At 34.7% G+C, this 27412-nt stretch overlaps 4 protein-coding genes and 3 non-coding genes across 7 annotated transcripts; 3 read left to right on the top strand and 4 right to left on the bottom strand.

Annotated features, from left to right (window-relative positions):
- Nucleotides 1-81: 81 nt before the first annotated feature.
- On the top strand, nt 82-5079 carry LOC102601216 (ATP-dependent Clp protease adapter protein CLPS1, chloroplastic). Its single transcript, XM_006341565.2, has 3 exons — nt 82-275; nt 2568-2715; nt 4525-5079. The coding sequence occupies exons 1-3, from the start codon at nt 206-208 to the stop codon at nt 4784-4786; spliced, it is 480 nt and encodes a 159-aa protein (XP_006341627.1). The 5' UTR covers nt 82-205; the 3' UTR covers nt 4787-5079.
- Nucleotides 5080-10492: 5413 nt separating this feature from the next.
- LOC102600877 (protein ASPARTIC PROTEASE IN GUARD CELL 1-like) lies at nt 10493-12411 on the top strand. The gene has a single exon (XM_006341564.2). It carries the CDS (start codon nt 10632-10634, stop codon nt 12090-12092), a length of 1461 nt encoding a protein of 486 aa, XP_006341626.1. The 5' UTR covers nt 10493-10631; the 3' UTR covers nt 12093-12411.
- Nucleotides 12412-16406: 3995 nt separating this feature from the next.
- On the bottom strand, nt 16407-16478 carry TRNAD-GUC (transfer RNA aspartic acid (anticodon GUC)). The gene has a single exon. It is a non-coding gene; the product is annotated as a tRNA-Asp (tRNA).
- Nucleotides 16479-16848: 370 nt separating this feature from the next.
- TRNAD-GUC (transfer RNA aspartic acid (anticodon GUC)) lies at nt 16849-16920 on the bottom strand. Its single transcript has one exon. It is a non-coding gene; the product is annotated as a tRNA-Asp (tRNA).
- Nucleotides 16921-17015: 95 nt separating this feature from the next.
- TRNAD-GUC (transfer RNA aspartic acid (anticodon GUC)) lies at nt 17016-17087 on the bottom strand. The gene has a single exon. It is a non-coding gene; the product is annotated as a tRNA-Asp (tRNA).
- Nucleotides 17088-18214: 1127 nt separating this feature from the next.
- Nucleotides 18215-23210, bottom strand: LOC102600542 (protein CASP-like). The gene is made up of 4 exons (XM_015306233.1): nt 23055-23210; nt 22029-22130; nt 21511-21590; nt 18215-18992 (listed from the first exon to the last, which is right to left on the bottom strand). The coding sequence occupies exons 1-4, from the start codon at nt 23208-23210 to the stop codon at nt 18959-18961; spliced, it is 372 nt and encodes a 123-aa protein (XP_015161719.1). The 3' UTR covers nt 18215-18958.
- A 1425-nt stretch (nt 23211-24635) lies between these two features.
- Nucleotides 24636-26797, top strand: LOC102600212 (altered inheritance of mitochondria protein 3). Its single transcript, XM_006341563.2, has 4 exons — nt 24636-25835; nt 25958-26029; nt 26174-26386; nt 26561-26797. The coding sequence occupies exons 1-4, from the start codon at nt 24920-24922 to the stop codon at nt 26644-26646; spliced, it is 1287 nt and encodes a 428-aa protein (XP_006341625.1). The 5' UTR covers nt 24636-24919; the 3' UTR covers nt 26647-26797.
- Nucleotides 26798-27412: the final 615 nt, after the last annotated feature.

Here is a 27412-nt window from a genome sequence, read left to right as displayed (position 1 = left end):
CTTGAATTTTGATCGACTGTTTATAGTACCAACCACTCATTTAATTTTATTTCTTATTTAGCAGTTAGTACTATATAAAAATTTTCAGGTGAAAAAAAAAAGAGAACAAATTTGTGATAGACTATAAAATCAGAGATCAGTGGTAGTAGTAGTAGTGTCGTGCGTGTGTGGTGGGAGGTGAGAGAGATATAGAGAGAGAGGAGTTATGGTCATGGAGACTGCTATTTGTGGCCGAGTTGCTCTTTCTCCTCATCAAATCTTCCAACCTAAACCTGGTAAACCCATCTTCCTCTCTCTATTCCTCTGTATTGTATAAGTTAATTGATTGATTCTTGAATCCTTATTGTTGTTTCACCAAGAATTGCTTGTTCTTTTGAGAGGTTGTGGCTATTTAACTGCAATAGTTTGCTTTCTTGTTTCTATTTGAAATTTATGGATTATTCTTGCTTGCCTGAGATGGGGTTCGTTAATTCTTGGCTTTCAATTTCTCTTATGTGCATTTAGAGCGAAAAACAGAGAAAAAGTTACCGTCTTTGATCTGGATTTGAAAACCCTGATGTCTAGTGATTACCCCAAACTAAGAGCGACCAGAAACACAATACAGGAAAAAGAGTATCAATTGGGGGCTCTGTGTGTGGGGGGGGAGGGGGGGTGTAGAGATAAGGTTCTTTATGCTATTCTTCACACTTGAGGGTCTATCAGAAACAAACTCTCCACCTCCACCTTCACAAGGTAGGGGTAAGGCTGCATAACACCACCCTACCTAGACCCTACTTGTGGGATTACACTGGATATGTTGTTCTTCTTCTTCTTCCTGTAACATTCATAATAGCTTAAAGTAAGAGTAAAATTGAACATTGAACTTTTACTGGGCAGAAATGGGCTGTTTTCTTCACTGAAAAGGACCGAAATTTGTGAGAGAACTATGAGAGTCCAAGTTGAAGAGATGATTGTTTATCTGCATCTTTGGCTGGTCGACCAGTCATGGTTACCTAGTCATTAGTATTTTGTGAACTGGTGATCATTCTTCCATTTGAAACCAGTAAAGTTTCAAAGTTGGTCCATGAGAAATGTAATGGTTTCGAGATATCATGGATTTAATGAATATTAGCAGTGTTGTGAGTGTGTGGTAGGAGGTAAGAGAAATTTATAGAGAGAGAGAGGAGGTATGGTCATGGAGACTGCTTGTGGCCGAGTCGCACTTTCTCCCCATCAAATCTTCCAACCAAAACCTAGTAAACCCATCTTTCTCTCTATTGGATATGTTAACTGTTAATCTTTATTGTTGTTTCACCAAGAATTGCTTGTTCTTTTGAGAGATTTTGGCTATTTAATTGGAATAGTTTGCTTTCTTGAATGTTTTTGTGTGAAATTTATGTACTCCCTCTCTTTAAAAAAAAGAATGTCCCAATTTCATTTTTAATATGTTTCAAAAAGAATGACCCCTTTCCTTTTTTGGCAACAATTTAACTTTAACTTTCCACGTGGCATGTTTAAAGCCACAAGATAAAAGGGTATTTTGGTACATTTGACATAACTTTAATTTAGACCCACAAGATTAAAAAGTCTTCTTTCTTTTCTTAAACTCCTTTCCATGTCAAATTAGGCCATTCTTTTTGAAACGGAGGGAGTATTATCCTTGCTTGCCTGAGATGGGGTTCGTGAATTCTTGGCTTTCAATTTCTCTTATGTGCATTTAGAGTGAAAAACAGAGAAAAAGTTACGGTCTTTGAAAACCCTGATGTCTAGTGATTACCCCAAAGTAATAGCGACCATACACACAATACACGAAAAAGAGTGTCAATTGGAGGTTGTGTGTGTTGGGGTGGGTGGGGGCTGTAGAGACAAGGCTCTTTACGCTATTCTTCCATTTGAAACATTCAAGGGTTTATCGGAAACAACTTCTATACCTTCACAAGATAGGAGTAAGGCATCATACATGCCACCCTACTTAGACTCCACTTGTGGAATTGCACTGCGTATGTTGTTCTTGAAACATTCACAATAACTTAAAGTAATTAGTAAAATTGAACTTTGAACTTTTACTGGGGCAGAAATGGGGGTGTTTTCTTCACTGAAAAGGACCGAAATTTGTGAGAGAACTATGAGAGTCCAAGTTGAAGAGATGATTGTTTATCTGCATCTTTGGCTGGTCGACCAAATCACGTTACCTAGTCATTAGTATTCTTAGAAACTGTTGATCGTTCTTCCATTCAAAACTAGTTAAGTTTTGAAGTTGATCCAAGAGAGATGTATTGGTTTCGAGATATCATGGATTTAATGAATACTATTTACTAGAGCATTAATTGAAACACGTATATGTAATTTTGAATCTGAGCCTGTCAACGCACTTAGTAGTAGATAAAAACCTTTCTAATTCGGTCACTGAGAAGTCGGACGACTCTTCAGTAACCCAGAGTGATTACTCTGTATCGAATGTATATATAACTAGAGTATGTGTACATAAGTTGGAGAATTCATGAACTGCCACTGTATTCTTTATGAATTTTGACTCATGTATGTTTGTAACTTGGTATAAGATTGAATTGTCGGCTTATGTGATACAGGAGATAAGAAACCTCGCCAAAAACAATGGACAAATCGGAATGCTTTAATGGCAATGTCTATAGCAGGATCAGGCAAAGGTGGTGGGTTGTTGGAGAAGCCTGTTATAGAGAAAACAACTCCTGGGCGTGAATCTGAGTTTGACTTGAGGTATGGATTCCTCAATTGTGAAGTATGTGTTGTTTCAACTAACTCAGGTTCTAAAGGCTTTACTGTTCTTTCACGAGTCTTAAACTTTTTGATTCTGCTCTTGCACGTTTACGTGTCTCCGCCAAGTGACATCTCAACTACTTCCAAAATTAAGAGTACTTTGTCTATTCTTTTCTGTTTCTTATCTGTGAAAAGTAGAGTTGATTGGAATCATCCTCATACGTAGACAGCTAATAGATTGGTGGATCATAATAATAACATATTATCTACCTCTGAGGTAGAGATATGGTTTGCATACACTCTACCCTCCCTAGAACCCAGTTTGTGGGACTACACTGGGTATGTTGTTGTTGTCATAAGAATAATACAGAGTTAGACATAGAATTGAAGTTAAGTAATACCAAGTCCAATCATGTCAACGTCAGATCATTGCCTTCTCTTTGTAGACCCTTTTCCAAAGTGAATAGGAAGATAATTTATTCTTTCTTCTGTATGTGCGGTTGATAAAAGGAAGCACCCAATATCCATATATACAACTACACATAATTTTTCATTCTTCAGTTGCTATATTTCTTGTTTGGTGGACCTGTTACTGTTCCCTTTCCTGGACTATATTTTCCGTAGTGAAGGAAAAGTAGAAACTACCCTGATATACTCTCTACTGATGTGGTTACTGGGCAGTTATTTGTCAATTGAACGAGGTCATTCCATCCTGTCTTTCCAAATCCAGAATAAGTCTTTTAGCTTCATTCTCCTACACTGTACTTTGTCGTTGCAAACTGGCTTACTGTCAAACTCCAACCACTGCGCCATCCAGATTCCAGCCTCAGCTATACTAAACTATTTAATCACTTGTTCTTCTACCTTACACAGAGACAACCTAATAATTCCGAAGTCCTAATTTCCACTGGGAGAAAACCACAGCTCAGGTGATACCATTCATGACTCCAATCAACAGAATCCTTATGTTTTCAAATGGAGAAATGAATTTCCAACTCACTCCGCTAAATTCCATGGTGTACCTGCTACCTCCCACCAACATAGGTATAGGATAACGGTGTCCACAAAGGCTTGGACTGATTGTAAGAAATCACCTAGTTTTTTTCGTTGCTGGTGCAATTTGATCCTGAGACCTCATGGTTATCAACTCACTTCATTGGCCACTAGACCTCATCCGTGGGTGCATATTGCTTGATTGTTGTTTAGGTGATGTATAAGTACTTTGTACAACACTACTAAGGTGGAAAATGGGAAATGATAGAGGAGAACAAAAATTGGCAGCAAATAAAGGGTATAGGTGGATAGCAGGAACAGAGCAAGGGTTTTCAAATAATGTTGATTCTTGTAAAGATTGAGGAAAAGGGTAATCTATCTATGATCATAAACCTGAAGTATTTTCTTTAGGGAGCACCCGAGAATTTTCTTTAGGCAAAATATATCTCACCCTAAGAAGAGAGGTAATGTTTATTTGTTTACTTAGTCATGGATAAGTTAGGCAAGAGTTGACTATTGATCACGCCCCAAAGTAGACCAGAAAGTTTTCTTTTGATGAGCTGCCTATCAAGAAAACTGCCTGTGGATATCTGCTAATATTCCTTTACTTTCTGGGTTTCTGTTGAAAATGATACAAGTTGTGAGGTTGAAATGCAACAGTTAATAAACTTTCTATAAAGAACAAATGCAATGACTATACTCTACTGTAACAAGTCACAACTGTTGTATTCCTTTTCCAGAAAATCAAGGAAAATGTACCCACCCTAATGCAATGACTAATACTCTACTATCACAACTTGTGTCTTCCTTTTTTAGAAAATCAAGGAAAATGTCCCCACCCTATCGCGTGATGCTGCACAATGACAATTTCAACAAGAGGGAATATGTTGTTCAAGTACTCATGAAGGTTATACCAGGGATGACGGTCGACAATGCTGTTAATATCATGCAAGAGGCACATCACAATGGTCTGGCAGTGGTGATAATTTGTGCTCAAGCTGATGCAGAAGAACATTGCACACAGTTAAGAGGCAATGGTTTGCTGAGCTCCATCGAGCCTGCCAGTGGAGGTTGCTAAAGAAAATGAACCTGATGGGTGAATTCTTCAGAAGAAGCAGCCTAACCCCGCATAGATATTGTACATAAATGTTGAGAATGGCATAGTACCTCGTTACCTCCAGTCTGTTGAGCTCGAAGTCGAACATATTACTGTAAACAATGTCAGCATCAGAGACTGCTGAGTTTGTTATACTAGAAATGTATCAATCAATCAACTATGCCTCAATTCGAAGTAGTATGGTCAATCCCAAATATGAATCGACTATTTCTATTATGTTCTATCCAAGTCAAATCATTTTTGCCTTTACTAAATAATTTGCCTTTTTATGGCAAATGAGAGGTTCTCGTAATTGCGCACACTTATTCCTGCATAGATAAGTTGTTCTATGGTTTTACATTGGTTTATTTAAATACATAATCTAATTTTAATTTCCTTTAATATTTAATCATGTAACTAATACTTATTAAACTTATTTTAGCATGATTTAGTACTTTTTAAATTATGATCATTTTCATTATGACTAATTTGCAATATTTGTTTTATGCAATTTCATTATTATTATTTTTTTGTTGGATATTTTAGTATCATTACTCATATAATATTTTGTCTTATTTTCTTAAGAAACACCTTAGATAGTTATATTTTGGTAGGACTAAAGAAATATTTAAAGTACAAGTAAATTATACTTTACTGGAAAAACCCGAAAAAACCCAAAAATCCGAAAAAACCCGAAGTTGAAAAACCTGAGTTTTATTGGTTTGGTTTGATTTATAGATTTAAAAATCCGATACAAATGATTTAGTTTGATATTTGAAAAATCCGAACCAACCCGGCCATGTGCACCGCTAGTAACTATCATAGGCATCTCTTTAGTGTCTCACCGCCTTCTTGTTAGTACTGGAAATCTAGCTCATTTTGAGGTAGAGATCTTAGAATCCTACACGATTCAACATGAGTATGCAATCGCTATGGAAAATCTCATGTGTGATACATAATGCTCAAGATCAGACATAATATGTGTTGTTAATCAATTAACAATTGGAGTATTGCTCATTGAAAAGTGATTGGTCCAGTTCTTGGATTTCTTTTAATGAGACTAATGATTTGAGTCTTCAATACTCAAAATTGTCAGCAATTTTTGGCCATAAATATTGCAACCATTTTTCGAAATAAGTTTGTTTAGCTTTGGAAAAAAAAAATCGGCAAAATATCCAAAATCTGCAAAAAAAAAAAAAAGAAAAAAAAAAGCACTTGTTTTGGGCTAAAATATAATTGTTTAGTTCTTTCAAAATTACAAAACTTACCCAAATTTTTTATATTTTATTTATAAGGCTCATCTATTTATGACTCAAACTAATTCTATCTACCCTTTCCCTCGTTAAACACACTCTTGAAATTGATTATAGGCGTAGTACATAAATTAATTAATTAACACAGCATACTATGATTGGTTTGCTCTTGATTTGGATTAAATAAAGGATTCCATCCGTCCAATAATAGTTGTCTACTATATTAAAAAAAGAAATAGTTGTCTAATAATACTTATCTAATTTAGAAAATCAAAAGATAATTTACTTTTTGTGTTTATTTTACCCTTACTATTAAATATTATTTATCATCTACCACATTGTTCAAAGAGATTTAAGATTAAAAGATGGGATACTTTTCGAATCTGCCATAAGGGAAAACGCGGATGAAATAAGAACACTTTAAGATTTATCTACGCTAGCATTAAATTTAATAAAATCAAAGAATAATATAGTAATATTACCCCTATTATTTATTATTTTTTAAGGGGTGTGCCAAGTCAACAGTGAACAACTATTGTTGAACAGAGGGAGTAGGAAGTTTCCTCAATTACAATTTTTTTTGATATTTCATTGCTCTCGGATACATTCTTTGGTTGTCCAATACATTGCAAATGATACATTACTTAAGGAGAGGGATGTATCCGAGAGAGAAAATAGATATGTATCCGAGAAGGGATAGGAATGTATCCAAAATATTGATAGAGATTTACCCGGGAAAGGATTTTTATAATTTTTCTAAATAATAGAGAATTTTAGAGATTATGATATCTTAAAAGAGTTGTTGAGTAGGGTGGCTAAATAATAATGTCCTTGATGTTGTTACCGTAGAAAAACACTAACCGTAAATATTATACCCATACGCTGATCATATATATTATAATTTATATGTATATTTATTATACTAATACTTAAATAAAATATACCAAATCTATACAACTTGTTCATTAATTATTTTGTAAATTAAACCACCTAAAAAGATTAAACTGTAATTATGTCTAAAATAATGTCGAGCATTAAATATTGGGAAGTTCAAGTATTGATTGCTTGAACTACCCACGGTAACCATGTAGTAATTAATTTTACTATAGCCATCTTCAATTATGGATGGGGTGTAGCCTTGTAATTAATTTGACAACTACATTTGCAAGTGGAAAGAAATGGAAAAAATTAATCCAACACCAAACACTCACCTCAAAATTTAATTTAAAGGGGAAAAGGTAAGAAGAATTTTTTATTGAAGTCAACAAACAACCTATGTGAATACAAAGATTTTTAAGATGAGTTAGAAAGAGAGCCCATGTTCCATGTAAAACTATTTTTTGTTTCGATGTTCTTTTTATAAAAAAAGCACTCTAATTTTTTTTTCTTAATATATAAGATGTGAGGAATATATACGTAATATATATTTTTTCTAATTTTTTAATGGTGTTCGGTTCTTTTTCTTCACGAATATTGATATTTTTAGAACGATGAATTTGAATTTGTTTAAGTTAATGAGTGACATCATTTATTCAAACGGCAAAACTTTTTTTTTTGGATTAAAACGTATGTGAGGATATGATGAACTTATAAATGGGTCATCGTGCATCTTGCACCTATGAATTATTATTTTTTTAAAAAAAAACTTGTCTGATTATTTATAAAACGCTTAACTATAAAATTGGCCTTTTAAAATATACTTGTTTTACATACGATAATATAAGATAATATTTGTTTCAAACTCTTTGATTGTAAAAGAAGGGAAAATAAAAATGAGAAGGAAAGACTTGATTTGAGGCAAGGATTTTTTTTCTCTCAAAAAGGAATTGGATTATCACTATATTCCACGTAAATACTTCATTCGACGTCATTTGATTTGACATAGAGCTAATTTATGTGATATCATTTCACTTAACACAAATTTTAAGAAAGAAAAAGAACTTATGAAATTTATAATCTAAAACAAATCTTAAACATCTACCTGTGTGACTATAATTATTTAATTATAAATAAAAATAAATATTATTTTAAAAGTTAATTTTTAACTATAAAAAATAATATTATTTTGAAGTCTTTTTTTTAGAAATAAAAGTATCACATAAATTGATTGACTTTAGAATGTGTTCCTAGCCATCAAACAATTGAGGACAATTGTTGCATGCTCGCTTTTATCTTTCAAGTAATCTCCTTGTACGGATGATTTGGCCGATAATTTGACAGAAAACTACGTATGAAAGTCGACAACAAAATTGATATGTTTATCAAAATTTCAAAAGATCTTCTTTGTGAACTTATCTTTAAGTTTTAGAAACTATTTGATTTGACTATGGTTGGACCACAATTAGCAAATAATTGCTAGAGGAATAGGAAAAAAAGGGAGATAAAGTGTGGTAGTAGTAGAAACTAGAAAGGAAAAGATTATTAAGGACAAAAATGGAGTCAATTTCCTAAATGGTCACCCAAGTTTGGGGAATTGTCTTGAAATATGATTTATGTTTCACATAGGACCAAAATATCACTCAACTATAACTATTTTCCTCCAAATATACTCAACACTTTAAAAACTTTACTCTCTCATAGTTGGCATGCCATGTTATTAAAGTCTTTTTTAAAATAATAGACTTATTTAAATCATCAAACTCATTTAACTAAAATAATAATCTTATTATTTTTAAAAATATATTTGTTTATTAAGAAGAAATTTTCATACTAAAGAATCTTTTATCATAATTTAACTTTTATTTTTTTATGCTATGAAAAAATAGGTTTTTAAAATATGCTATACTTTCATCAATTTGAATACTTATAAACACATATATTCAAACAAAAAAATGGTATACAAATCACTCATGAATGTTAACTTACATCAATTAATCATAAATTGTATAATGAATCAATAATATTAAATGCCAACTAACTATTACAATAGAATTAATTGTGCTACTTTGAAATTCATGCTTACAATTTATTTATTTTTAAATAGAAAGTGAATAATATTATTTTTAATTTTTTTTACCAAAAAGAATAATACTAAATACCTCAAAAGTCTCCTTCTATTCTAGTTGACATGTCATGTCATTAAATCATCATTTAAAAAAAATAAAAATAGACCTATTTAATTCATTAAATTTATGCCTCTACAAAACAAATATATAAATTATGTGAGAATTATGAAGATTATAAAAAACACTTTAAAAATATCTAATTTCTTCATATTTTTCTACAAAAACAAAATTCAATGAATATTTTTGTGTGCAATTGTTACCTGAGAAATTTTGAAATCTCTAAGTAAATTATTTAAAAAATTTAAGTAACTTTTTTCATAAAAGTATTCAAATAAATTTGTAAGGTTGACAAAATAGTTGGTAAAATGGAGAAATTTATTATTTAACTTTTGTTTTTAATTTAATTTTCATCAGTGATTTATATATCAATATTTTTTGAATATGTGTTTATAAGTATTCAAAATTGATGACATTATTTAAAAAAAATCTTCATAGCATAAAAAATAAAAAGTTAATTATGATAAGAGATTTTCAAGTATGAAAATTTCTTCTCAATAAATTAATATATATATATATAAATTATTTATTTAAAAAAAATAGTAAGATCATTATTTTAGTTAATTGAGTTTGATGAATCAAATAAGTCTATTATTAAAAAAAAAGGCTCCAATGACATGGCATGCCAACTAGGAGAGAGTGGGGTTTTTGAAGTGGTAAGCATATTTGGAGGAAAATAGTGATAGTTGAGTGATATTTTGGTCCTAAATGAAACATAAATAATATTTCAAGGCAATTCCCTAAACTTAGGTGACAATTTAGGGAATTGACTCGACAAAAATGATGCACATTAGAAAGAAGAGAGGAAAAAACAATAATTAATTAATTAATTGATGGTGACAACATCACCTCTTATTTTATAGTAGTAGTGATAATAGAACAAAGAGAAATCTAGTCTACCAACAAGATTGTGGTGACTATAGTTAAAAGATTTCTCAATTTCTTAATCAAATATTTTGAACTTAAACATGACAGAAATTCTATTAAAAATCACAAGAGTAAGAGTTAGTTTGAAAGGTGATCATCTATATGAATGATCTGAGATCGAGCACTCCTCAATATATTCTAAATCAGCCTATTGGATAGAGCTTGTCTAGTGCATTTTACATGTTTTGTGTTATTTGTAAATTATTATATTGTGGGGGTTAGTGCTCACCGTAAAAGCAAAGATTATAACAACGGTAAGTTATCCTAAAATTTTCATTAACAACTTCAAATTAGTCAATACCTTCGTAGTTCATACTAATGCGAAATTACGTGAAGGATTTAATATAAATATCAAACACGGAACGACCACCTGAAATAGAAAAACAGAGAGGGAGAGCAGGTATCAAGCTTCTTTCTCTGTTTTAAATGCTTTTGTATGGATTCAACAAGTCTGACGTGAGCCCCCTCCCTTCCTTTTATTTCCCCTCATCTTTAGGCTTTTCCCTTCTCTACATATATTCACTTCTTCACTTTCTTTTCTTCTCCATTCCTTTTCTTTTCACATTTCAATTTTCATAAAAAAAAATGGCCCAATTTTGCTTATTTCTTCTTTTTATCTCTCTTGTTTCTGTCCCATGTGTTCTCTCTCGTTCTTTGTCATCTTCTTCACATCCTCACACCCAAATCTTCGATGTTGCAGCATCCATTGAGAAAACTGTTCAAGTTCTCACTCCTGCTACACAAAATTTTCAACAAGAAGCAATTAAGAATACCCATTTTAATTCTTCTTCAATATCTGTTTCAGTTTATCCTCGTTCAGCTCTTGTTATGCCCCGCCATAAAGATTATGCAGCTCTCACTCTCTCTCGACTCGAACGTGATTCGGCCCGAGTTTCTTCACTCACCATGAAGCTCCAGCTCGCGTTGAACAACTTTAATCACTCGGATCTCAAGCCGGTGGAGACCATGGTGCAGCCTGAGGACCTTCAGACTCCTATTACCTCTGGAGCTAGTCAGGGTAGCGGTGAGTACTTTACCCGGCTCGGCTTGGGTCAACCGGTTAAGGAGTATTACATGGTGCTTGACACTGGCAGTGACATCACTTGGGTTCAATGTGAGCCGTGCTCTGATTGTTATCAGCAGTCGGATCCAATTTTTAGCCCGTCGAGTTCTTCTACATACAGTCGGCTCTCTTGCGACGCAGCTCAGTGCTCGGCTCTTGAGGTTTCGGCTTGTGCTAATAGTCAATCGTGTCTCTACCAAGTCTCTTATGGAGACGGCTCGTTCACTGTTGGAGATTTTGCAACTGAAACGGTGTCGTTTGGGAACTCTGGTTCGTTCTCTGAAGTTGCTATAGGTTGTGGCCATGATAACGAAGGGCTATTCGTTGGTGCCGCTGGCTTGATTGCTCTAGGCGGCGGCTCTTTATCTCTACCAACTCAAATCAAAGCGTCGTCGTTTTCCTACTGTTTCGTGGACCGTGACTCTGCTTCATCCTCAACGCTGGATTTTAATTCAGCTCGACCCGGTGACTCCGTAATCGCACCGTTACTCCGTAACTCGAGAAGGAGCACTTTCTTCTACGTCGGACTTACCGGAATCAGTGTCGGCGGGCAGATGCTGTCGATTCCGGCGTCGGTGTTTCAGGTGGACGGAAGTGGTAGCGGCGGGATAATTGTGGATTCCGGAACGGCGGTGACTCGGTTAAAGAGCACTGCTTACAATACTCTACGTGACTCGTTCGTGAAGTACACTCAGCATTTACCTTCCGCCGGGAAGTTCGCACTGTTCGACACTTGCTACGACTTGTCGTCGATGACAAGAGCGAGTGTTCCGACGTTGGCGTTTCATTTCTCCGGCGGTAAAACACTGCCATTGCACCCGAAGAATTACCTTATTCCGGTGGATTCGTCGGGAAAATTCTGCTTGGCTTTTGCTCCGACGGATGGGTCGCTATCAATTATTGGAAACATACAGCAGCAAGGGACACGTGTCAGTTATGACCTGGCCAACAATCTTGTTGGATTTAGCCCCGACAAATGTTGAGTTGGAAATAGTAAAACACTTTGCATTTCCATTCTCCAGTAACTGCTTTTACCAATATTAATTATTATTGTAAAAATATTAAAAGCAGTATAATTTGTTGGAAGAGAAAAAAAAAAAGAAGCAAATAAAGGGTAGGTGATGGATAATGAAGTTATATTAATTATGGATGGTAGGGTTGTTTTTTTAAATTATGAATGTAATGGGTGTAGTTTTTAATTACTCACAGGAAATTTGTAAGGTGAGAGATTGAAATGTAGTTGGAAATTAAATGATTGTACGACTGTAATTATTAATTAATACTTATAAGGTTGGAAGAGAAGATGAGAATGGTCCAATGTGAATTTGTTAAGTAACTCTAGAAAGTGCTATTGACTGGTGAGAGCCTCATAAATACCGTACCCAACTTCTACTACCAACTTTAAATGGAGTATCTATTGTTACACATTATGGATAGCAAGTACTTGAATTTGTGCCGCATACGCCATCACTGAGGATTTTTTCATATACATAATTAGAACTTGAGATTTTTGATTAAAAGAGAAGTGATCACATCCACGGCACCATGTCGAGTTTTAACTTTTGTATATGAACAACATGAGACCACTTGGGTGAGCATTTTGGAGGTATGTTGGAATAAAATATTTTTTTTAGATTGTGCATGAAATTCTGGGGAAGTGCATCAGCATTTTACGTCAGAGTCAAATTAAACAAGCTAAGTTTTGTGATCAGTCATGAGGTGGTCTCTTCCCAGTTCCCATTGCAGTCTGTCTGGTTTTTGACTTGTTTTTTTCTGTGTAAATGGGGGAAAGAGTGACGAAACATTGACACAGGCCATGAGCTCTTAGCGTTACCCCAACAATTCCAATGCCAACTTTTGAACTATTGTTGGTCCATATGTCACATAATGCTCAAAACTGCCTTTTATCCTATAGCTTTGTGTTGCACTTAATCGGTGTATTAGTGACAAATTCAGAATTTTAAATATTAATCTTTCTGTTTCTATTTGTTTGTCTTTCAATTTTATTTCGTCTAAAAACAAATATCTCTTTCTATTTTTTTGCAACTCTTTTTATAACTTCAAACTTTCCACATAAAATGTGTGTTTAAGAGCACAAGACTAATGAATATTTTGATATATTCTACCTATGCATAATTTAAACCGAGATTTGAAACATATGTTCAAAGCTATCTATACTATTTCTTTTAAGACACATAGTATATGGTTAGACTCCAAACTATTGGGTTCTGTTGAGTACTCAAGATCCCAATTGTAGAATTCCCACTGTACAGAACGTATATTATTTATAGTCGGCCGTTTTTTACCACTCGGCCACTCTTCCCTACTGTTCGAGTGATATTACTAGCACTGCAAGTTTTGAGTGATCCACTTCAACTACTATATTATGGATATGTTCAGGATTTTACATTGGTGTATAAATGAAAAAAGAAAAAAAAATGATAATAATAATAACCAAGGCAGATGGTCAGATTCTGCCACCAGTGGGTTGAGTGACTAAGAAATTGATTTTTTAACACAACATCACTAATTAAGTCATTAATAAAATGACAAATTGGTCTTATTGAAGTTGAAGGAAGGTGGCTTAAGGGAGTTCACATGCTTGAGATTATTATAAAAATATAGGATAAATACAAGAAGAATCTCCATTGGAGGAGACAACGTGTGGATATTGTCACTTAAGAAGTAGGCCATACCTGCCTTTAGTAGTGGGATCAGATACTATAAATTACTTGAACTCGGTCGGTAGCCTTTTAATTTTGATGTCTTAATCTGCTTTAGCTTTATCTGCCCATGTTCAATCACAACTTGACATGTATCCCCAACATTAGTTGGCACAGATTAGGACATGAAGAGTCAAGTTGAGCGAAGATGATCAGTTGAACACTCTTCATTGAAAGAATTAAATTTGATATAGAAAAAATTATACTCTTGATCAAAAATTATTTTTCATATATACATGTTATATATAGTATTATATATTTTTAGCAAAATTTCTGACACATTGATGAAGGACACCTTGAATGGGAATCAATCCTAGGATGATAATTGTAATTCCCAAAACAAATTGATGGACCCAAAACAAGCCTCACGGCTCACACAATATGCATAGGTTTTATGTGTCACAAAATAAAGTTGCTCGTTAGTGGATCATATTAACTCAGTCCACCATAGCGTAATTTGAAGTTTTGCTCAAAGTTTTTAAAAGATAATTATAAATAACGGTAAGTGAAACTGATCACTTGAAAAAAAAAATGAAGACAACTTGATATACCAGTCTAATCGAGTAAATATTATTTGCATTGTACCGTACAATTTGTACGTGTATATAAGTTAAAAGTGGAGGGACATCATATAAGAATCTACTGCCCTCATATTCTTTGGCTCACAGAGCTAATAGTCACTTACCATTCTTTGGCTGCTTGTGGTTTATCAGTTAGTCATATTAGTTGGTACAATTTCCTTTTTCATTTCTTTATCAAAAGTTCAATTCCCAAATTATTTGTATGGGTAGAAATACCGTCTTTATAATTGGACAAATCAAGAGAAGACACATCATAATCAAAGTTCAATTGAATCTAGTTCAGTAAAGGTAACATCGGACATGTCATTAGATCATAAAGGGTAAGACTGGGGATCCAGAACAATGATGCAACTCCGCAACAACCAGATGATGAACATATTAGTGACAAGTCAAGATAAGCGTCAACAACAATAATACATTTTGAAAGAATCCAAGATTCATCCCAACTCAATCGTGTAACACAAAAGACGTTACTTAGGATTGTGCTCTAAATTCATCCCTTTCTCCTTACTTGTAGCACATCTAATTTTCATCACACACTGTACACACGCACTCAACCTCGTATATGTTCGGTGGAAGCACCAGATTCCAACAGGTTGCCATTCCCAATTTCCCATCTTCCTCTTACTTTTGTTTTTTTTGAGTAGTCCGAATAATTTAAGAAAATTCTATGAAATGAATTGCCTGTTTTTTTTTTTGCCTGGTCAATGGGGAAAACGAAAAATTCTTGGATAAAAGACGAGTTATTCTTTACCCATAAAAAAATAGGAATTTATTGTTGAGAAATGAGAACAATTCAGTGCATGCACCAATTTATTTTTATTTACAATCATTAAGTAATATTAATCGACCAAATTTAAGTAATAAACTATTTATGAATTAAATGTTCTCATTATATTGTTTTGATGCATTACCGACTTATTTTCCTTCTATCTATACTTAACTACTAGTTTGCCAACTCTTTACAGGGGAAGAGCGTTCTCTACCGACAAAATTCAATAATTTTAATTATAATTTTATATTTGTATTATTTAATCTATTCATAAGTATTATAAATAGTTTATTCAAAATCTAATAAGCTTCCTTCAATCAACTAATGATATGAACTTTCATTTAATTAGTGAGCATTCGACTCCCATTTTGTATCTATTCCTCATGGTTCCATTTACCTATTTCCTACCGTAACTTAGCAATACCAAATTCCCAGAATAAAGAAAATCAAATCATTATAACTTACCGTTTCACTATTTTGTCATGCAAGTCAACTTTGACGAAGTTGGGGAATTAGTGGTCCGTCATAGCTTCCGTCAAGGGAACAAGGTAGCCAACCTTCTGTCCAAATTAGGTTCCAAGCTAATACATACCACTAATTCACTTATCCTACAAACTCCACCAGATGTAGCAAAGGAGAAACAAAAGGCAGATCAAGATGGAGTATCATCTAGTAAAATAGTAGTATGGTCTATACGTAATAAGTTAGCTCGTTTTGATAACATATCTAGCTATCTATAATCACAAATAATAACGGCGATAATGTAATGTTAAAGTAAGTAACTATATATAAAATATATCTCCCTTTTTATCAAAATAATAATTTCTGTGTTCACATTACTTTGTGAAGCTAATAGTAACACAATATAACAATTTAAACGCACATATTAAAAGGAAACTACAAAAATGATGCAAAAAAATGCAAATTAGAATCATCAGGAAGATGAGACCCAGAAACACAAAAAGGAAAATACCTTTTCCAAAGAACACTTTGAAAAAGACACTGCTCCATTGACATATCTTTGGCAATATTTTAAAATGTTCTGCAGAAGTGCTGCTCATCCAACTCCTCCAATATGACGGTACAATTAGGGTTTTTAGTAAGGGAGGAGAAGAGGCAAACCAAAGGACCGTAGCTAGAAAATGCACATACTATAGTCATCGAGCTTTAGATGTGTGGCCGGAATCGGAATTTAGTATCCGACTGAAGTTAAAAAACAAACGCCGCTGCCGGGGATCGAACCCGGGTCACCCGCGTGACAGGCCGGAATACTCACCACTATACTACAACGACTTTAATTGATGCTGAAAGAAGCTTAGCATTTAATATATTAAATGAACTTCTTCAGTATGTGACTTCAAAAGTTCAGGCAGTATAGCATTGCGTGTGAAGATGAACTTACTTGTAGTCTAGTGCTTCACGATTTTTACTGCCTACTTAAGTCCTATAGGACTAAGAGGTTGGTATGTGAATGGAACCGTAGGCTCCTATGCCGGGAGCATTTCGGGGTATAGTTATTTAAGTGAAAATGAAAGATTATCGGTAATTCAACTTTAAGCCACATAATGAATAATAATTTCGTTAGAGTAAAATAATCTTAATTTTCAATTTCTGCTTGATGAATCGGAAAAACTAGAGTCGCCGGTGAGAGCAAAAAAAGATACGCCGTTGCCGGGGATCGAACCCGGGTCACCCGCGTGACAGGCGGGAATACTTACCACTATACTACAACGACTTTGTTGTGACGCTAGATTAACATGTTGTTATTGTTGAATTTCTGCTTGATGAATCGGAAAAGCCAGAGTCGCCGGTGAGAGTAAAAAAAGGTTACGCCGCTGCCGGGGATCGAACCCGGGTCACCCGCGTGACAGGCCGGAATACTCACCACTATACTACAACGACTTTAATTGATGCTGAAAGAAGCTTAGCATTTAATATATTAAATGAACTTCTTCAGTATGTGACTTCAAAAGTTCAGGCAGTATAGCATTGCGTGTGAAGATGAACTTACTTGTAGTCTAGTGCTTCACGATTTTTACTGCCTACTTAAGTCCTATAGGACTAAGAGGTTGGTATGTGAATGGAACCGTAGGCTCCTATGCCGGGAGCATTTCGGGGTATAGTTATTTAAGTGAAAATGAAAGATTATCGGTAATTCAACTTTAAGCCACATAATGAATAATAATTTCGAAATAAAATTTGGGGATATATGAGCTACATAATTAAAAGAACATTTATAATGAGCTAGTATATAACTAGCGTGATTGTACTACCTAGTTGAAATATTGAAATCCAAATGATCCTACAAAATGTTTTATGTTTATTTTAAATTCTTAACATGTAAAAATAAAAATCTCTCGTGAGATTTGCCATAAGACAATAAAAGAAAATCATTATGAGCTACATAAAACTAATTGATTTTACTTTGTGTTGAGGTATCTACATAAAGCAAGAAGAGAGGTACTGAGATATTTGTCGATAACCAGGCACTATAGCCACATTACAAAATCCAGTCTTTCATGGAAGAACTAAACATTTTAATATCAAGTTATAATTTTTTAAGGGAAGTACCGAAGAATGGTGAAGTGATACTGGTTTATTTTAAAACAAAAAGTCAAGTGGCTGATATTTTCACCACGTCGTTTCATGTTAAGATTTGAACTTCTCAGAGAAAAGCTAGGAGTTTGCATGTTTCTAGGAGTAGTGTTTATTATTTCCCAGGACCTGATTGTGTGCTAACAATTTCTAAAAGCGCTGAAACTCACTCAAGAATTGTTGCTACAATCGTGAGAGTTAATAACAAAATCGGATAACTGAATATTTGATTTTTAGGGATTTGTTTTATGTTAATTGGGAGTTTGTTTTCTAATTAGGAAAAATAGAGTTTAGACTGCAGTAATTTATATGCCATTTTGTAAGGTTTTGGCTGTATTCTATCAAATAAATTCATATTACAGACATTCCAACATCTCACAGAGCTAGCCTTGATGTAAAATGTAAATGAACTAACCTTGCTGGAGATAGAAACATAAAAGAATATCAATGAATATACGAGGGTTTTCTTTGATCTATAACTTTCACATTGTTCACTAGTTAAATAGAAAAAGTCAATTGATTTACCAATCTAGACAACACAAAGCATCATTATAGACTAAAGATGAAACAAACGAAAAAAACTAACTTTATAACATAAGAACTCCATAACCCTTCTATTTTATGGTCTAAATAAAACCTCAACGGATGACTAAAGGCTAACAACATGTGACTAATAAAAAAAACAAGAATTGAATATATCAGAAGACTCGACCGCTGGTAAAGTATTCTCCAAGCATAGCTCCAATTTCAAGAACTCCAATTACCAACTACATGATAATTATGAGTTCAAGAACTCTCCTCTTCTTCTTGCTCAGGGGCAACATTTAAATCAATCTTGAGAAGCTCGGCAAGAATAGCACCTTGTGTTTCTTTTTTAATTTTCTCCACCCTCAACTTCAATGCAAGCTTCTGCTCCTCCATGTGTTGATCCGGAGGTACTTCTGAGCCAGAGTGCATAATCTTATACATTAGTTTTCGTTTTTTTTCTTTCTCATTCCATGCTTGTAATTCTTTATGGAAAGCTCCCAATACCTCAAAGCCATTTATTTTTCCCTCAGCATGATCACATTGGTGATCCTCTAGTTTCACTTTGAAAAAGTTATCAATGATTTCTTCTATACTTGTGGAACCATAGGAACATGGTTTTCCACTTGGTGAAAAGAGCATAACACCAACATCTACTCCAGTCCGAGTTGCAAGCCTATCTGCATCCTGGAACAAAGTTTTTTTCTTTTTGAGAAACTCACAGTGCGTGTTCTCTCAGACTCAATCAACTTCATTTCAATTTTTTGCTTACCTTTATTGGTCTCATTTTCCATTGCAAAAGAAAATGATTGAAGAAGAAAACACAATGTTTAGGCTGAGCAATTTTGAGAGGAAAACTTGTCTAATTTATAGTAGATTGCCAGGTGTATTGTCATGCTTATTAAATGTTCTCATATTATGAGAATATTGTTGTCACGTGCCTTGCCATTTTTTTAAAATTTAATTTTCGCATTATTGTTAAATTAGGTCTTGGGCCTAACTCACACCCCAAAAGCTAGCTCAAAGGGAGGAGGATTGCCCAAGCCTTATAAGGAGTCCACCCATCTCATTAACCACCGATGTGGGACTTTTGTCATTCTTTAACACCCCACCTCACACCTAGTGCTCAGCATCTGGTGCGTGGGCAATTTTGATTTTGGGGGCCCCAACATCAGGTGAGACGGGCCCTGTTTCGATACCATGTTAAATTAGGTTTTAGGCCTAACTCACACCCCAAAAGCTAGCTCAAAGGGAGGAGGATTGCCCAAGCCTTATAAGGAGTCCACCCATCTCATTAACCACCGATGTGGGACTTTTGTCATTCTTTAACAATTATGACACTATTTGTCACATTTAGTTAGTGTTTTCATATTATGTCAATCTGAAGATAAATGAAAACTAAATTGTTATTTTATGTAATGTTTTCATATTATGAATCTATTTGTCACGTGTATTGTCATGTTTATTTATTGTTTTTATAGTATGAGTATATTTCACGTGTTTTGTCACGTTTATTTAGTGTATTCATATTAATACCTTTAAGTTATTTTCATATATAATGTTAATTCAGAAGGGGGAGCTTGAATCAACGGTAAAATTGTCTTTGTGTGACCTATAGGTTACAAGTTCGAGTCATAGAAGCAACCACTAATACTTGCCTTAGGGTGGATTGTCTACAACACAAACCTTGGCTGCGACCCTTCTCTGGACCCCGCTAACGTGAGATGTTTTGTGCATCGGACAATCCTTTTATTGTATAATGCTTATTCTATACTATGAAAGAAAAGGAAACATGCGAAATAGCTAGTTTTACCTTTTATTTACAAGTACATTTTCTCCTAATGTGATTCAAGAAAAGGACCTCGACAACTCCAGCTCAATGAAACCTTATAAGATGATTTTACACCTCTAATTAGTTACGTTTATTGTTACTTTTTTTTTCTTGATTAGCTTAACTGAATTTATTGAACTAACTACTTCTCTTTTTTGACATCATCTTTATCACTTTCAGTGTAATTTTCAAGATTTTCTTAAAGTAATATCGGCAATTGTATGCCCGGTAACACTAAATTCATAGTGCATACATTACAACTCACAAAATATTGTGCTACCTAATACATCTTAGAAGTATAATTAAATTATTCCATACAAAATACATATGCCTTCTATATATTCCATCCGGAATACAACAGGTATATCTGATCCATTTCAATCGTAATCCTTAGATTGGCAATGCCTGGTGGCTTAACCAATTCTTAGTTCTTACGTCTCCTATCTTGCTTAAACACCGTTAAGATCAGTCCTGACTTTCAATTGCATTGTTAATATTTACTGCAATGATTTTTGCCTTGTCATTACTTGAGTCGAGGGTCTAATGGAATATCCTCTCTATCTTCACAAGGTAGGAGTAAGGTTTGTACACACCACCCTCCAAACCCCACTTGTTGGATTACACTATGTTGTTGTTTGTTGTTGTTATCTTTTAACTATGAAATGTATGAGACTTGAATCGACAGTTACGCGTCCCTAATAAAACAACAATGCCATTTTACTTTTTCACAACATTTTTTCTTTGGAACTTAATCCAAACTTGCTACTATTGTTATGGTTATGAGATTTGAAATGCATAGGTAACAAGTTATAGGGCCAGGAATTATAAATCTAAATTGAGAAATTATAGCAGCAAGCAGCACATCTAAATCAGGAACCCAGCCATTCTATTCAGCAATACCATTGAGCAGGATTAGTTGATAACCTTCATCAATTACTACAGTGAAACTTGACAGTTAAATCTCAGCTCAAATTACATCATTTAAATTCTATTTGGTTAGTTAAGCACATCCCACATTAGAAGATGAGATGAAGGTGTGCAATCACAAAGGTGTCAAGATAGAGGTTTAGAGCATCGAACTAAATTACTGATACACCTTCCCACTATCATAGCTTTAATGATAAACTCTCTCTCAGTCTAGGCCAGGATTAGAAGTAATAGCCCTTAACTAACACAAATATTATTTGTTTTCCCTATATAAAGATACTCATAGAACTACTAGATGGTTTTGGTGAAAAATTTAGGATGTAAATGCAAATCATTTCATCCATGTGATTAGTCTTAAGTTACCACGGCAGAGGAGCAAGCACATCCCGATCTGGAAAGATAAAGTGTCCAGCTAACTAAAGGGGAAACTGAAGAGAGAAGGCTTACTTGTTACCAAGAAGAAAACATCCACTCCTGAGAGTAATCTTGTCTCTCAAACCAAGTTCCTTGTATCTTTGGTGCCTTTCCTATTATAGACAAAACAATTTGATAAGATGAGGACCAAGAACCTCCAATAGCATGAGTAAAATAGGTATGAAGCATGTACAGATTGAGAAATGGAAACAAGGGAAATACAGAAAATTGAAGGGAAGCTATTGCACTGACTAGACAATGTAAAATTGTAAATATGGGGAAATACAAAGCCGAGAACATCTAGAAACAGTTTAGAAAATGGAATCATAAATGTTTCTGCAATTTTTATGTATGGAACATTAAAAATCGCACATGCTTTATGCTACTCTTATGAATTTAAATAGTTTGGAAGCTAATTCATAGGCCTCAAAAGAATGGACTTGGCAGATGGAGGAAGTGGAACAGCTAAGTTTTACTAACACCAACCTAATCCTGCCATCAGGGAAAAAGACATGGAAACTCGATTAAGATGTGACAGAAAAGTTGGGGACCTTCTTCGAGAAAGCTGCAAATGGATTTATATCCTCTTCATACATCTTCTTGTAATTGGACTCCTCATCTGAGCTGAAACCACTTCCTAGGTCTTCTGCATACTGAGAATGAGAAAGCAGCATATCAGAAGAAAAAGAAATCGACGCAGACTGTGAAATCAACAATAAAATCAGACAGGTCACCTTCTTTGATCCTCTTGAAATCACTCTCTCAGAATTATGATCTTGAACATAACGGATTTTTCCATAAAGTTTCTCATCACTTGTTCCTCCGCCTCACAGAGGTGGATCCCCAAGGTTTCTTCAAGACCACTGGGGTTATGCAATCTTTTGGGGTAACCATAAGCGTTATCCAAAAAAGAAGGTCTAATTGTTCGGTGACTAGTTCCCCAAAGGAGTCAGTTAGAGGAACGGGAGATGTAGTTGTAAGAGTTCAAAATTTAAAACTTTTATCTGAACCCATATTGATCAACATCATATTCCATAGTGCTCTGACATGCGTTACTCGAACCAACAGTCTAACGGAAACAGCCTCTTTACCTCCCGAGGTAGGGATAAGGTATGCGTACATTCTACCCTACCTAGACCCTGCTTATGGGCTACACTTTGTTGTTGTTGTTGTTGATGATGTTGAATATCATTATACACAACAATCATTTGAAAAAATTAATTACTGAATTAGAGACAAAAGTATGTAAAGAACTAAGTCACAGAAATCAGAAAGAAGCATACAATGCCAAATGAACATTTTTCTCTACTAAATTCACTTCATCACTAGCAATCGAAATCCAACAAAAACCCGAGCTAATTTCCCTTCTCTCATTCTATCTCTCTGTTCCAACATTTTGCAGCAAAATGCAAAGCAACTTGACTGAACAGTAGCTAAAAATCCGATTATTGCATCAGATAAACTACTGATAACTAGAACATAAACGCGAAATTGCTCTTGCCTAGTGTTAAAGTGAACTAATCCCAAAATTAAAATAGATTTGACGAAATTTAACAGATAATTGCGCCAACACATACCTCTCCAGTAGCGAGGGGAGTAGAAGAAGACGAACTTTTCGCCTTCTCCCTCTCTGACCCAGTGATCCTCCTTCCTGAAGTTGCTATGGAGAAAGTTGAACAATTTTTTATTTTATTCCCGTTGCAAAAAGCTCCTATTAAGGTAATAATTGACATGTCTTACCACATTATCTCTATTATAATTAATATTTAATATTATACTAAGTATAAAATATGGGGAAAAAAATATGATATGTTAAAAGTGATAATTAAAAAAAAATATTAGTTTTTAAATAATAGACAAGAAAAGTGAATAGAAGAAGTATTAGTTTAATATTACAATTTGACCTTCTCCAAAGATTTCAATATAATAAAAATGCTTCCCTATGATATATCAGAGATATCAAGTTTTCAGTTTTATGAGTATTTTTTCTCACTTCAAAACGTGTAATTTTGGTCAAGTAATACCAAATGGAGTACTATTTAGTTTCTGAGGAGTTCGTAATTATAGAATTTGTGATTAGGTAGTTGGGTAATATTTTAATGGGATACAAAGTTTAAATGAAAGAAATATTTTTAAAATTTACGACTTTAACTTAATTTATACAATGATGTTTAATTGGACAGACAATTGTTTGTATGTTATAGCCAATGCATACAATTTGTGCACTATTTGAATCAATCCAACTTACTATAATGAGATTTCTAGTCGCAAATGATAAATGTGAATTGTAATTGCAAAATGGTATAAGGTGTTGAGCGCAATTTATAAATCGTGAAATGTATTTTTAATTCACAAAAAGCAAAGTTTGATAGAGAGAAATTGGTCGGGTTCACCCGCAATTTGAGAAAATTTTAAAAGAATTAATGGCCATTTTAACAAATTGTAGAAGTTCAGAAATTGCTTAAATGTTGTACTTGTTACACTTTTACTTCATCTATACTGTGTCGTTAGAAAATCAATCTCGTATTTGTCTCTATCATATCATTGTTAGCATCAAGGGAAAAATGGTATCTTTCCTAACAAAGGTATGATATTGAATTAAAAGTTTAGTGATGGGCAAATTTGTTTGATATAAAAAAATATAAAGATATATATGACTTTTTCAATATTTATTTACAATATAATTCGCAAAATCAATACCTCATCAAGTCTTTTACATATTACACTCAAAGTCCAAAGATGAATTATTGGAATTCTACAATCAGTATATTGCAAGTTATATAAGTAAAAGTCGTCGCTCACTGCTTTACAAGTGTACAAATATTTTAGGCTTTTAGTTGACTTTAAAGAAAGATGCTCACATTGCTTTGTGGACTAAGTCTTTGGTTTAGAGTTGTCATCATCACGACACTACTGAAATTCCATGATAGCTGCAATGACTTACTGGCATTATCTGTATAGGTAAACCAGGTCAAAGTTGTCGATAGTAGCAAATTTTGTTCATATCTCTACGTTTTTCTCATTGTAATGTTGTTAGTTGAATGATAATTTTCACGTTAAGCGCCGACTAGAGCCAAGATGATTTGGAGTTTATAACTGAACCCATACGTGATATTGTAGCTTCACCCCGGCTACAAGCATATTCAAAAGGAAACTGAGTGTTCACATATTATTAGGAGAGGATACTTAAAGAAATAATATTCCCATTATCTCCCTTCAATCATAAGATAGTTGACATCAATCAACTATGCAGGAACGTGGAATTAACATGTCCCTCGACAGCCGAATTTAAACAATGAGCCTAGTGGGGGAGGGGTGATTAATTCCCACACATTTCCATAATTATTATAAAATGTCTATTAATAGTCTTCTATCAACGCAGATCATCTAAATATAAAGTACCCTCTTTCTTCTTTCATTCAACAAAGAGAGTGAAGAAGAAATGGGGCGTATAGGTGCAAAACCCATTCATCAGTTCCAAGTTCAACATCAAAATGATAATGATCAGCACCAGCTACAGCCTCATCAAGTGGAAAGTTTTGATCATTATCAAGCCCCTGAAACCATTGATGAAATACCTCCACCATCCATTGAGTCTTTCCATGAAGATCTTTATCCAGAAGAAAATCAAGATGAACCATCACAAGAACTGACAATGGCAAGTGAATCACAGGAAAATCAACACTCAGTACTACAGCAACAATATGTACAGGCAGCACCTCAGCCAATGAGCAGGCCTGTGACCACACAGGTTTCTCAGCAAAATGGAAAGACTCAGAGGCCAAGGAAGCAGCCTAAGCCCAAATCACCACTACACCCTAGCCAACACAACAGCTTTCCCATTCATGACCCTCAACCTCAAGCAGAAGCCTTTCCTCCACCCCAGTCTCAACCCTTGCCACATCCCTTCCCACCTGCTCAAGATTACTATGAGCCAGGCACCTTTCCTCCTACGCAAGAAGAAGAAGAAGAACACGCATTTCCTCCAACTGTGCCACAGGCCTTCCCTCCTGCTCAGGACAGTTATGAACCACAAGGCTTTCATCCAACTCCTAATAAAGCACATGCTTTTCCACCACCTCAAGTTGATCCCCAATTATATTCTCCTCAGGCCAGACCACACGCATTTGTGCCTCAGAATCATAATGTGCCAGTTTTTACCAACTCTAAGCCTCAAGCAGGTACTAATTTTCCACAATACAGTTTAGCGCAAGGTTCACAATTAGGAATGGGTATGGGACAATACCAACAAGGGACGCAACCAGCATCTCCCATGATGGGAATCCCCTTCAAGCCACTTCTTCCAACTGAATCTTGGAAGACTGGATTGTTTGATTGCATGGAAGACCCCACAAATGGTAAACAGTTTTTAATCTCCTTATCTCATGCACTCAAGCACACACACAGACAAAGGAACTGTTCAATTTGCTTACGAAAGTAAAAGTTTCAATGTGATTTACTAGCCTGTGCAAACTTTCAGCTCTCATCACAGCATGCTTCCCCTGCCTGACATTTGGACAGATTGCGGAGATTGTAGACTCTGGACAAACTCGTAAGTGATACATAGATAAGAAAACAAAAATGGAAATTCTTACACTTCATAGCAGTTCCCTTCTGAATTCTCCATACTTTCATAATTATCTTTTATTAACACTGGATACTCTATCCTTGTCTCTCTTTTTTGTGTATACTATAGCTTGTACCACTAGCGGCTTTATCTATGGGGCAATTCTTATGTTCATTGGAATGCCTTGCATAATGTCATGCACCTATCGTACAAAGATGAGGAGCCAGTACGGGCTAATTGAATCACCGGCACCTGACTGGGTAATCCACTGCTTTTGCGAGTGCTGTGCTCTCTGTCAAGAATATCGAGAGCTTCACCACAGAGGACTTGACCCTTCAATTGGTAATACTACTTACAACCTTATTTTATTTTATTTTTATAATCACAAGTATTAAGTTGCTAGGTCAATTGTATCACGGTCCTTATCTATAAATTATGAACCAGACCTCCGTTTTATGGGTTTCGCAATTATAGTTGTCATATTTCTAAACTATATGGACTGTTCTTCATTGACAGGATGGCAAGGAAATCAGGCACAGAAACAGAACATGCAGCTACAACAAGCTACCATGGTCCCTCCAGTTCACCAAGCCATGGGCTGATTAATTTGCAGAAACTAAGTAATTATATTGTGCTTCTCTCTAAATTTTGTTCTGTCTTTTAACTTTCCCCAATGAGAAAGAGAAATAATGCTAAATTTTCAAATGATCCTGGGATTTTCATAATGAAGAACTATCTTTTAATGCAAAGGAACTTTCATAGCTCAACAGATGGCACCATTAATTCCCTTACTGAAGTTAGATGATACTATTCTACTTATGAGAACAATTTTGATTTGTCTTGAGGCAACTATAGAAACAATATAATGTTTATTTACAAATCACTGCAACTCACAATCAAGTGGGTGATGCACCCACCGACCAGTGTGGATGGAAAATGGAAATATATAATTCTTCACAGTTGATGTTAGATCAATTTCCATTTATTCTGTGATGGAAAAGGGGACATGTTTCCCCTATCAGTATTGGGTGACAACCTATGACCAAAAGTTACAAACTCAGGGGCAGGGGCAGTGGCCTCCATCTCACTACGAACACCTACAATGCCGGATCATATTGGTTTACCCTAATACTTTGCGCCTAAGATGAAGGGGGCTAAACGACCTGCCAAAGTCAGGGTTTTTAAGAGTTCACATTGGAACTTCCACCTTAGAGAGAAGACTCCGAGTATGCTGAATCGTATCAACATTATAAAGAAAGCATACACAACATCTTACTATAGCAGGTTGCTACTTCACTAATAAGAACAAATTACTTCTAGCCAGTCTCCCCCCCCCCCCCCCCCCCCACCACCCCCCCCACCCCTCAC

The sequence above is a fragment of the Solanum tuberosum genome, unplaced genomic scaffold (genome assembly GCF_000226075.1).
Source record: "Solanum tuberosum cultivar DM 1-3 516 R44 unplaced genomic scaffold, SolTub_3.0 scf00026, whole genome shotgun sequence".
Lineage (NCBI taxonomy): Eukaryota > Viridiplantae > Streptophyta > Magnoliopsida > Solanales > Solanaceae > Solanum > Solanum tuberosum.
Note: the sequence above shows the minus strand (reverse complement) of the source record. Positions and strands in the feature narration are given on the sequence as shown.

Bases quoted from the DNA above. Each gene is read 5' to 3' on its own strand.
- LOC102601216 (XM_006341565.2), top strand. From the start codon at position 206: ATGGTCATGGAGACTGCTATTTGTGGCCGAGTTGCTCTTTCTCCTCAT. The intron at 276-2,567 runs GTAAACCCATCT...TATGTGATACAG, and splicing joins AATCTTCCAACCTAAACCTG to GAGATAAGAAACCTCGCCAA. The intron at 2,716-4,524 runs GTATGGATTCCT...TTCCTTTTTTAG, and splicing joins GAATCTGAGTTTGACTTGAG to AAAATCAAGGAAAATGTCCC.
- LOC102600542 (XM_015306233.1), bottom strand. From the start codon at position 23,210: ATGTCAATTATTACCTTAATAGGAGCTTTTTGCAACGGGAATAAAATA. The intron at 22,131-23,054 runs GTATGTGTTGGC...TCTCATTCTCAG, and splicing joins CTCCCCTCGCTACTGGAGAG to TATGCAGAAGACCTAGGAAG. The intron at 18,993-21,510 runs GTAAGCCTTCTC...ACTTTGTTCCAG, and splicing joins TGTTTTCTTCTTGGTAACAA to GATGCAGATAGGCTTGCAAC.
- LOC102600877 (XM_006341564.2), top strand. From the start codon at position 10,632: ATGGCCCAATTTTGCTTATTTCTTCTTTTTATCTCTCTTGTTTCTGTC.
- LOC102600212 (XM_006341563.2), top strand. From the start codon at position 24,920: ATGGGGCGTATAGGTGCAAAACCCATTCATCAGTTCCAAGTTCAACAT. The intron at 25,836-25,957 runs GTAAACAGTTTT...GCAAACTTTCAG, and splicing joins CATGGAAGACCCCACAAATG to CTCTCATCACAGCATGCTTC. The intron at 26,030-26,173 runs GTAAGTGATACA...TGTATACTATAG, and splicing joins TGTAGACTCTGGACAAACTC to CTTGTACCACTAGCGGCTTT.